The 12,500-nt window shown below is 32.1% G+C and overlaps 1 protein-coding gene across 5 annotated transcripts in view; it reads left to right on the top strand.

The window, feature by feature from the left end:
• The window catches only part of LOC106874234 (5'-nucleotidase), a 380,910-nt gene that overhangs the window by 307,361 nt on the left and 61,049 nt on the right, over positions 1-12,500 (top strand). For all 5 annotated transcript variants that reach the window (XM_089353809.1, XM_089353803.1, XM_089353794.1 and 2 more), the window contains 2 exons: positions 4,455-4,720; positions 8,742-8,828. In XM_089353809.1, coding sequence (XP_089209935.1) covers positions 4,555-4,720; positions 8,742-8,828 — 253 coding nt within the window. In that variant the 5' untranslated portion in view covers positions 4,455-4,554. The remainder of the gene's footprint in view (positions 1-4,454; positions 4,721-8,741; positions 8,829-12,500) is intronic.

The following is a 12,500-nucleotide window of genomic DNA, read 5'->3' as shown; positions in this document are numbered from 1 at the left end:
CTAAACAAGAACAACCAAAAGATTTTACCGGACTGATTCTCCTCAAAGCCTCTCTCTAATGAAAAGTTGCTCAATCTTCCAAGATGCTTCTTTTTGCTATTTAGTGTTTCATACTATCTTCATTTAGTCGATCTCAACCAACATGATGTCCCCATTCTTGTGAGTGAGAAATTCATCTGCCACACCATTTTCCCGACACTAATGAAGAAAGTAGTTCTCAACTAGGGTCTTTATGCGCCTTGGAGATCCATTTAAGATTTTGTAGTTAAAAGTTGTGTAATAAATTGGTTATACTTCAATAATACACAAAATATTTTAACAATATTTTTTATAATTCTTAATAATATTTAATTATAAACATATAGGCGTAGCAGTGGTTGTGTGGTAAGTAGCTTGCTTACAAACCACATGGCTCCGGGTTCAGTCCCACTGCGTGGCACCTTGGGTAAGTGTCTTCTACTATAGCCTCGGGTCGACCAAAGCCTTGTGAGTAGATTTGGTAGACGGAAACTGAAAGAAGCCCATCGTATATATATATATATATATATATATATCTATATATATATGTATGTGTGTGTATATGTTTGTGTGTCTGTATTTGTCTCCCCCAACATCGCTTGACAAGCGATACTGGTGTGTTTACGTCCCCGTAACTTAGCGGTTCGGCGAAAGAGACCGATAGAATAAGTACTAGGCTTACAAAATAAGTCCTGGGGTCAATTTGCTCGACTAAAAGGCGGTGCTCCAGCATGGCCACAGTCAAATGACTGAAACAAGTAAAAGAGAGTAAAGAGTATTTCACAGGAGTTTTTAATCATCGAATAGTTATGAGGTTTCCCCCAAAGTAAAATAGGACCAACAAAATCCTTAGAGAAAGAAGCGTTGAGAACCTCTGAATTACGTGTTCTGACTGCACCCGTTCCAGTCGTGATATAGTCAACGACGTTCTCAGTAACATATCCGAACTTAACATGGAATCTGATGCGAAACGGTGCGGGTTATCTGAGCTCACGATTGTTTCATTACCTCAGGGGTGTAAACAACTAACAAGTCTGAGACAGCGTCAAATGTATTTCCAGCAACACGAAGAACAAGTCAGTTCTCGATCAACACCGTCTTGCTTGCCTCCAGATTATCTCGCAATCAAAACAAAAGCTCTCGGCTTTATACGGTGCCCTCTTCGACGACCGGCACACTTCTAGACTATGAATGCATATGCATTCGAGAAGACGTGAGTTGATCTGCGCTTCGGTTTCTGCGTTGTGAACCATATAAAAGTCGTTGAGGAGCTAGCGGACGGCCGTCATGTTCCGACAGTACTCTTTCTATGTTTGTCACAGTACGGGACCTTTTCCTTATCCTGGTGCAGTAAATTATCTTAGAATTCATTATTCCTAGATCGAAACAAGGCAAACTGACAGAATCGTTTGAGTACGGGACAAAAGAAAAAAATCCTCCCGATACTTGTCTCGGCTCTTTAGATGCTGAGTTTATATCTTATCGGGGTCAACTGGGCTTTTTATCCTTTCAAGGTCAATAAAATAACGTACCAGTCAAGTCCTGAGGTGATGGTACCGACTAACCATTTCCCTCAAAATTGTTAGCCCTGTGCCTAAATTGCAAACCATGATTTCTAGAGCGAATAAAACAAACTAAAATGAAACGCTGGATACTAGAAGCACGTGAAGTAGGATAATGTGAAATGACTCTCGTATTTCTTCCATAATTTTCTTGCAGGATACCATTAGTTTTTCATTAGAAACACATCTTTTAGTGACACCGGCTTTCATATTACCACAAATTCATTAAGTATATTGTTAAGTCTTTCAAATACAAATGGTGCTAATACAAGTTTCTTCTAAAAGTTAAATATGCTCTGTTTGAAATAGCGTGCTATTGCTAATTATGTTTCAATATTTTTGCCATTTCTTTTGCATTAATAATAATAACAATAATAGTAATGATAATAATAATAATAATAATAATAATAATAATAATAATAATAATAATAATAATAATAATAATAATAATAATATTCAGACAAATACATAACAAAAATACCAGGACTTACAAATATATATAACATACAGAAAATTGCACTACTGGGTACTGCACACATTCTACGCAAAACACTTTCAATACAGTAAACATAAGAGCACCACTGCAAACCACAGCACATACCCAAGGCGCACAGAGCTGCGCTCGGTAGTGAAGTGAAAGCACGTTATAAAAATAAAACTACTGAATAATAATAATAATAATAATAATAATAATAATAATAATAATAATAATAATAATAATAATAATAATAATAATAATAACAACAACAACAATAATAACAATAATAACAACAACAACAATAATAACAACAACAATAATAATAACAATAATAACAACAACAATAATAATAACAATAACAACAACAACAACAATAATAATAATAACAACAACAACAACAATAATAATAATAATGATAATAATAATGATAATAATAATAATAATAATAATAATGATAATAATAATAATAATAATAATAATAATAATAATATACTTCCATAATTTATGTACTTGGATACAAATTTAGGTGGGTGGGTGTGGGGTATAATCTATAAAACTAATGACAGGTGTTATTCTATTGTCCCCAGAAATTTGAAAGCAAAGTCGACCTCGGAGAGTGTTTAGACCAAAACCTGATGTAACGTAACTAAAATATCGCAAGGTGTTTTGTTCGTCGCTCGAATAATTCTTCATAGCTGAATTAATAATAGTAAAAATTGTATCAAACATAAAGCACAAGGGCAGAGATTGGAAGGGTGGACTTAATTTAAACCACCCCAGGACCATATTTTATTCACTCCCAGAAGGATGAAAAGGCCACGTCGAAGTATAATTAAAGTCATAGCATAATGAATCTTAAAAGCTGTAAAGGGGTTAAAATTATAACGTAAAGTACCTATGCTGGTACTATTTATCGACCCGTACGGAATGGAAAACAAAATTCTTTCCATACTATCTCTACGGTTTCTCACCTATTTTTTTCCCACCGTTAAACAACGATGATGTGGAACAGCTGCTGGTAACTTTTGGCAGTCTCTCTGCTGGGGAAGTTTACTTGGATCCCCAATGTTTTACTTCATCTACCCTCATATGACGAGACTGAGGTCGACGCGAATTTCTGCTTGTTTCTCATTCCGGGCTAACTACTATTGGAGTCTATGATCATTAAAGCGGTAAAAGCAGCAGTATTAACAGCTGTGGCGTCAGCTGTAGTTCTTACATCGTTATATCTGCTAATTTTTGCTATCTTTCTTTGTTTTCGCGTTTTGTTTTTTCAGTGGGCCCTAAAATAATATTTTTTACCATCATATATTGTAGTATCTGGAATTTCAGCTTTGCGCATGACAAGAGCTTCTGCGTTGCACACCCGTATGACTGCTCTTTACTACTCCTTAAATGAGGTACAACTCCTCAAATGGGGTACAACTCCTGTGTAGCCCTGTAGTAATCGATCGTAAAGACTTGGAAACCATTCATGTATCACCCGACCACATATTATTGTGGATTACCTTCACGCTCATAAGATATCTGTACGGTTGCATAGAGCTACGGCTATACTGTTGTGTCGATAAGTCAAGGATCATCGTGAGTTATGTATTACTGTGACTCGTCTATTGAGGCACCGTTCTATTAAAAGGGGGTATAAGACATCAGCCCTCTCGCTTTGTCGTTCCGTGTGACAATTTATCTAAAGATAAGCTACACAGTTCCATATGCCATGACGCGGTGGAGAGTGCAAATATTTTATGAAACATTGACCAAGGTTTTCTTAAATCTTCTTTCTACCGCATTTGAAGATTATCCTTATTGTTTGAAAAAAGAAATCCCTCCCTTGTTGTTCCTTTCTGATAAATTTCTCTGACAAGAAGGTATGGTCTTTCTTATTACATGTTGCCCATACCTCGTAGTTTACTTTGAGATTGTTTATATAGATGAAAGCCTTTTGACTCATAACATTTACAGATGAAATGTTGCTATCGTTATTGTAGGTGGTGGTGTTATTGCTGTTCCTGCTGTTTATACTGTTTTTCTATTTTATTTAAATTAATGTTTAACACTACTCTTTTTGTGTAAGTTTTCTCGTGTGCAACTGCGCTTATGCTTGAAACTTTCTTCGTTGAATGTTTACAAATCTGCTTTTGTGCATGAGAATAATTACAAAAAATAACTCACTAAAAATTTACCATACTGGAACCTGCTATCTTCGCCGAAGTCTATATATGAAATATAAAACTGTTATTTGTGAATTAAACATTGTTATGAGCACTTGGCACTGTACGCTCGCTACTAAGAGCAATTTGAAACACTTTCGCTGATGCATCCATTGTTTTTAAAGCAATATCGAATCTTTAAACATGATTAAATATCTAATTTTTTATATATTTTTTCTTTTTCAGTTTTCATAAAGTACTAAAGAAAGTTTGTGATATTCGCAATCCAAATTCAAATACGAAGTATATCTCGTCTCTTCTCAATTGACTTTAAAACTTGATAAATATGGCGGACGAAGTGACGATTATTCATTTCAATGATGTTTATAATATTGAACCCCGGAGTGATGAACCAAAAGGAGGAGCAGCCAGATTCGCAAACTATGTCCAAACTTGTAAAGACCTCAACCCAATTGTTTTGTTTAGCGGTGATATATTTAACCCATCTTTACGTAAGTAAGAATTTTTGTAGAAAAATTACGGGATTTGTCTGCAATGTATATCTATATATCTATGATAATAATCATAATAATAATAATAATAATAAAATCTAAAAAAAAGGAATCTAAAAACAGAAACAATTCCTATCATAGTAGGTGCCTTGGGTATAATAAAAAAATATTCAGACAAATACATAACAAAAACACCAGGACTTACAAATATATATAACATACAGAAAATTGCACTACTGTGCACTGCACACATCCTACGCAAAACACTTTCAATACAGTAAACATAAGAGCATCACAGCAAACCACAGCACATACCCAAGGTACACAGAGCTGCGCTCGGTAGTGAAGTGAAAGCACGTTATAAAAATAAAACTACTGAATGATAATAATACTAATAAAAATAATAGTAATAATAATAATAATTACACACATACACACACACAAACACACACACACACACACACACACACACACACACACACACACACACACACACACACACATGAAATTGTGCAAGAACTAGTTTGGTGTAAAGGTTTGTGGCTTAGTGATTAGAAAGTAAGATCACCATCATGAAGTTCTAGATTTGATTCCTGAACAAAGCAACGTGTCCTTTCCTTGAGCAAGTTAATTCATATCATGCTCCAGTTTCGTCAGCTAAAATGAGTATAACTTGAGTACGGTAGAAGCCCTCTCTCTCTCTCTCTCTCTCTCTCTCTCTCTCTCTCTCTCTCTTTCTAGTAGTCACTTCCTCGATGTTCCGTTAGATCAACTGAAGAAAGGCCAAAAGAGTGTCTATGTTTGTTAGCGACTACAAAAAGAGTCTACGACAATTTGTAAAACATGCTGCACAATTGCTAAGCCATACTCATTTGAGAGTGGCGGCTATAGTCTTATTTCATGAATGAACAAAGTGATAAAATGTTTCACGTAAAATGATAGAAAAAATGGAAAATGATACACATCCGACGGTATGAATAGCAATCTGCTTGACGAGCGACCAAGTCACTAATTACACAATGGGACGATTCCCTATACCCATTCTCTAACGTTTTAATAATAATTTTTTCTTGTGGCTTACTCCCAGAAGCAAAGGCATCGTCTATGATCCTTTTCAGGCCTACATAATTGATGAAAAAAAAGGTAGAAATGTCTAATTCGAAAGCTTGCAATAATGTGAACTCCGCTAAAGCCATGCCAAAATTATAGTCACCGCAAAATTTAGTTTCTGTAATTCATTTCTAAAGCTGTTAAATGTAATAGTGTTCTTTCCATAATATATCCAATCAGTTAGTTTGCCTTACAAGACAATTTAAACTCCATGTATAAATATTTATTTAGTTTATAGTCTCAAATCCAACATAACGAGGTGTCTCACCTCAATTTAAAATTTATGATGAGAAATAACATCATTAATCAAATCATGAATAAATAACTTTGCTAAGATTCTTATCGTAAGCTGATATTTGATATTATAAACATCACTTTGAGACAGAGTAAGTAGTGAAAATGTATTTCTGAAATATTTTGAAAATATTTAGATATCTGAAAATTAAAATTTATAAATGAGCTCAGTAAATCAAAACTTGTAATGAGTGAAGTATTTTCTTAAATTTGAGAGGAAGGCAAAATATGATAGCAACTCAAATAAATAAGCAAAAATAATCAATGACTGAAACGAAACATGGCTTCCAAGAAAACTTCTTCCATTATTAATGTTCAAAAATATATACAGCTATTGTTTAACGCCAGATCTATTCTGTTTGAGCAAGACATGATCATATGCTATCTAATTATTTGTGAATTAGATTACATTGTCCAAGATATCGGTGGTGTTGGATTTGATTTTTCTACACGCTTAATGGACACCATTTCAGCTCACTCATTGTCCCCCAAAACAGTAGTAGCTGATGGTAGTGCACCAACATGGCCACAACTAACTGATAGGAACTACTAAAAGAGTTGACTGAAGCTTGGGAAATTTTTTAAAGGTTGAAATCAGTATCAGGTCACTGAACGTTTTGTGAGCAAAACAAAAGACTGCAAAATAATTGCCGAAATTTATTAGGATAATCAGGTTAGACATTATAGGATAATGTGATAAAAAAAAATAAACTATGGCATTTCAAGCACCAGGATGCATGTGCCACAATGTTTAAAAAGTTCCTCTCTTAATCTATTGGTTCTGTGTTGAATGCCTCTTCACAGTACATTACAGAAGCATCTTCTACCAATGCCTGATGAATGAAATTAAGCAGATGAAAATATTCAGATTATTTAGTTAATCGATTTATTCTGTCAACTGGTTATAACATTGCGAATTGACCCTTGACTGAATTTAGTGGGGTGAACCATACTGAAATTGTAAACCGGGCTTAGCTGCTAGTATATATATATATATATATATATATATATATAAACATGCATACATATATATGTATGTGTATATGTATCTATATTTGTATGTGTATATGTGTGTGTGTGTGTGCGTGCACGCGCGTGTGTGTATAAAGGGTTTATATGCTAATATGGAGAAGGTTGAGATATTTGTGAAAGACTATTAATAAGCTTATACACTTTACGCAATAATGGTTGAGAAAGTACATCTGTTAAAATACGTTTTTAACTCTTATAAGATGACATCATTCTATCAGATCAACGTAAAATTTAGTTTCAACCAGAAACTTTACTTTGAGGAATTATTTAAATGGAATATTTTGAGACGAGCTCTTGCTGAAGCGTACAGCTTCTATCAAAGAGATCTACCATTTGAGAGAATATTCAGTCTCGTATCAAATATGAAAGACTTACATAAAAAGAAACTTATTTATGGTCATGTTAGAGAAAGAAAGCAGGTCCCGATGACCATTGTAGATCTTACAAAACTTGAAGAAAGAGCGGAAGATATCACGTCTCTTGTTTTGCTGCTGTAGAAATCGGTGCATTAAGGTACCGAGTTATCATTGAACAATATATGAGGTTCCACTACTTCTAGTTGAGTGAATCGCATTAAAGTTACCCAATGGCCAAAATGGTTTACACACAATTTGTTTTAAACTAGCAATCACCTACAATAAAAACAACCATAATATAGAGAAATATCACTCATTAAAAATACAGCATACTTGAAACTTGCTACATCTCTGTGAAAGTCTATGAAATATAAGTGTTCTTGTTCATTAAATATTGTTGTAAGTCAATTAGTACTCACTTATTGACAAAGTACGCTTGCTACTGAGAACAATTTGAAATGCATTCGCTCATTCGTCCATTGTTCATCGTTCATACCACTATCTAGCTCACTATGCATTAGACAATAAATAATTTAGAGATTTCATATGCCCGAAAAAATAAACTACACATTGGCATGTGTAAATTATTTATTTTCTAAACAATTATATTCTCCCATCAACGTGTATGTGTCTTCTTGTACACTTACTTAGTAGGGCTTTCATCACTATTTCGGCATGTATACTAAAGATTACGTTTCGATGAAGAGGTAAAAAATAATATCAAAACATCGGCATTTTCTCTTATACTTCCAGGAAAAATAAAAACAATATTTGTCACTTGAATAATATATATATTTTTTTTTTTGCATTATACAAAATTGTAGTGAGCATTATTAATGCTCTCTACATTAAATGTATTAATACTTATATAACATCTGTATTAGTAGGCTCATATAACAGAGAAATTGATACACGAAACAAACATTTACCGTGGTTTAAATAAGTTATTTGCATGCCTTAGGATCGCCGAGAAATTATTCAGGGAGAAATGGCTGTCAGATTTCTTTATTGAAGTTTGTGCTTAGAAGCTCTTTGTGCCTATAGCTCTGTGCAGTGACTAAAATAAAAACACCTTTCGCTGTTAGAATAACTGTGTTTGTAAAACCACAGGGCAGTGAAAATCCAAAATTCGAATACAAATAGAACTATTTTTTAGAACTTTAAAAATATTGTCAAATATATGCTTAAAACATCTCAAATTATAACCTAGTTTTCTTTATATTTTACAGTGAGTGTTTTCACACAAGGGGAACAGATGATACCCATCTTGAAAGCTTGCAAAGTACAATGTTCTGTTTTTGGAAATCATGATTTTGGTAAATATACCAACAGGTTGAAGACAATCTGTTCTATCTATATTTATAAATAATTTGTATTGTTTAAAATGTATTGCATTGGTTATAATCTATTGACAAATTTTTCTACACACTAGGTCACTGTCAATAAAAATTTCTAAAAATGTTATCATATATATATATATATATATATATATATATATATATATATATATATATGTGTGTGTGTGTATGCATGTGTGCATATATGTATATGTATGTATACATCTCTAAATTTATCTACATATATAAATATAAAGGAACACATGGAAAATGCATACACACACCCATATACATGCATATATATATATATATATATATATATATATATATATATATATATATATATATATATATATATATATATATATATATATATATATATGTATATATATATATATATATATATGTACAGACCACACACAAACACACACACACACATATAGAGAGATAGATAGATGTGATATTCTCTGTCAAAAGCTAGTCATAGAAAAGGGCGATTCAGAGTTGTTTAATATAAAATGAATATAAATAATACTTTGACAAAGCAACATGAGCTGCTGCTAAAGATCCTTCAGCCTACTGTGCGCATGTGTATGTATATATATACACACATATGTATATAGATGTGAGTGCATGTGAGTGTATGTCTGTATATATATATATATACATATTTGTGTTTATATATATGTATATATATGAATACTTGAATATATATATATATATATATATATATATATATATATATATATATATATATATATATATATATATATATATATATATATATATATATATATATATATATATATATATATATATATATATATATATATATATATATATATATGTATATATATGTATGAATATATATGTATAAATATGCAGGTATATACAACAAAAAACATAACTGAAATAAATTGTTGCTGATCACTACCAGCAAATGAACATAATGTGTGTGTGTATGTGTATATATATAGATACGTACACGCACACACGGACACATACACGCGCGCACACACACATGTGTATGCATGCATGCGCAGATGCATACATACATACATGCTTGTTCAGGTACATACATGTCTGAAACAATATGTATGTAATTAAATATTGTTTTAGAAGTATACAAACTGTGAACTCAAGCACTCACTAAAACTGTTTTAATGTTATCGCAAACGAAATTTCGTCCTTCATTTGCTTTGTGATATGGCAAGTTGTGCTGGTGGTACTACTACTACTACTACTACTACTACTACTACTACTACTACTACTACTACTACTACTACTACTACTACTACTTCTTTGTCTTCTTCTTCCTGCACTGTATTTATTTTATATAATATATTCATATTCCTGACACCTGAAGCAATTCTCAATCTTTCCGTTTTCCTTCATAATTATTAATATGCCAATACTAGAAGTGACTTAACCAAAGTTCGTTCCCTTTCCGAATATCTACAGATTTATTTTACTGAAATTGATAGATGGTACACTCTGAGAAAGAATCCAAATTATGGTGAGCGCACCATGTGTGTGACAAAGGAATATGAGTTACGTAATTTATAGGCATAGGAGTTACGTAAGATGTTTTTCTAAACTGTAAATTGTCTCTGCTATAGGAAGCTTGGCGCTCATAGGTGAGTGGACTTGTGACATCTGAAATCTACCTCGGAACTATTTAAATGAAGTGAATCATTTAAATGGTTTCAAGGAAGCTTTAAGGTGTCGCCCGAGCACTCGGCTACGAGTACGATGCTTTTGATAAAGGAATCAGAGGAAGGCAAGTGAATATAATTATATAACTTCTGTTCTTTTGTCATTTCATTTTTGATACTATACTCTGTATTTCCCTGGTGCTTTTCCATAATGCATAAGCATATTGAGTTGAGTTGCAACAACTGCTTAGCATCTTCATGCCCCAGTGACATATATATATATATATATATATATATACATATATATATTTATATATGCATACATACATATATATAAGTATATATATATATATATATATATATATATATATATATATATATATATATATATATATATATATGAACAACGAATATCCGAAAGCAGGTCCGGGGAATATATATATGAATATTAATTATGACGTTTCGGATATAGTCGTTCTTCGGAATAATGCGTAGGATGGAAAAGATAGAAGGAAAAAACTGAAAGCATATAAAGGCGATATCCAGGCAAAAATTCCCACGTTAAGCTGGTTAACAAAGTTGATGTTGAAATAATGCGTTTGTACATATATATATATATGTTTACATGTATGCATTTTATGTGTGTATATCTATGAGAAATTACAATTAGACACAAAATGGCTGCTTCTATGTGCATTTCACCATTGTGGTTTTTAGAATCTCGCATTGGATGCTCGAAGCACTATTAGATGCGTAACCGCAACAGATCATGAGGGAGGACTTTAATGCCCTACATTACTGAGAACTGAAGTCTAGAGTTGGTATCTTATAAGTATTTTGAGAGGGAAGTAGAAAGAAATCAGTTGGCAGAGAGAGGTAAAGGGGTGTTCTAAGAAACAAGAGAAAGGGACAGAGAGAAAATCTAAAGTAGAGAATATTGAGTGAGGGAAAAAAGAAGAGACAAGAAAAGCAACAGGAAGAGTAAAACGAAAAGGAAGTAAAATCAGTTTGACAACCAACCATAAGAAGGATATTTATTCAAACAACAAGGTAAAACTAAGGGAAGTGAATATTTAAGTAAATAAATACTTCTAAACATAGAGTAAGAGGAACAGAAAGATAAGAATGCATAGTGAGAAATAGAGCACATGAAAAAGGGTCAGGGGAGTCTGTCAACATATGGAATGAAACCAAAAGCAATATCAACATAAATGCAAAGATAAATATGAGTAAATGTGACTAGGTCACAACCTTCCTTAGTATAGGTGTCCAAAGGTCATTTCGTATATACATAAAACGGACTAATTATTAATTGTGCGCATACAGATATGCATATGTATGCACATACTCCCGTATGTGGTCGTGTATACATAGCGCACATATATATATGTATATGTATGTGCATATATATATATATGAATATATATATATATGTATATATATATATATATATATATATATATATATATATATATATATATATATATATATATATATATATATATATATATATATATATATGTAAGTTCAAAAAAGAAAAACGACAAAAAAACAACAAAAAAAAAACGTGAGGAAGTGATACAGATATTGTGTTACTGGACGCTCGGGAAAGGATGCATATATATATATATATATATATATATATATATATATATATATATATATATGAATATATATGTATTTATAGATGCATTCATATATATACATATATGCTTGTATGTATGTATATGTACGTATCTATCTATTTATCTATCAAATCTATCTATCTATCTATCTATCTATCTATCTATCTATCTATCTATCTACATACGTACATACATATATACATACACACACACACACACACACACACACACACACACACACACATATATATATATATATATGTATATATATACACACACACACACACGCATATATATATATGTATTTACACACACACGCACACATGCACATAATTATTGTACGTTTCATACTATATTGGCAAATGTTACGC

This window comes from Octopus bimaculoides, chromosome 1 (genome assembly GCF_046866305.1).
Source record: "Octopus bimaculoides isolate indiv1 chromosome 1, ASM4686630v1, whole genome shotgun sequence".
In the NCBI taxonomy this organism is placed as follows: Eukaryota; Metazoa; Mollusca; class Cephalopoda; order Octopoda; family Octopodidae; genus Octopus; species Octopus bimaculoides.
Note: the sequence above shows the minus strand (reverse complement) of the source record. Positions and strands in the feature narration are given on the sequence as shown.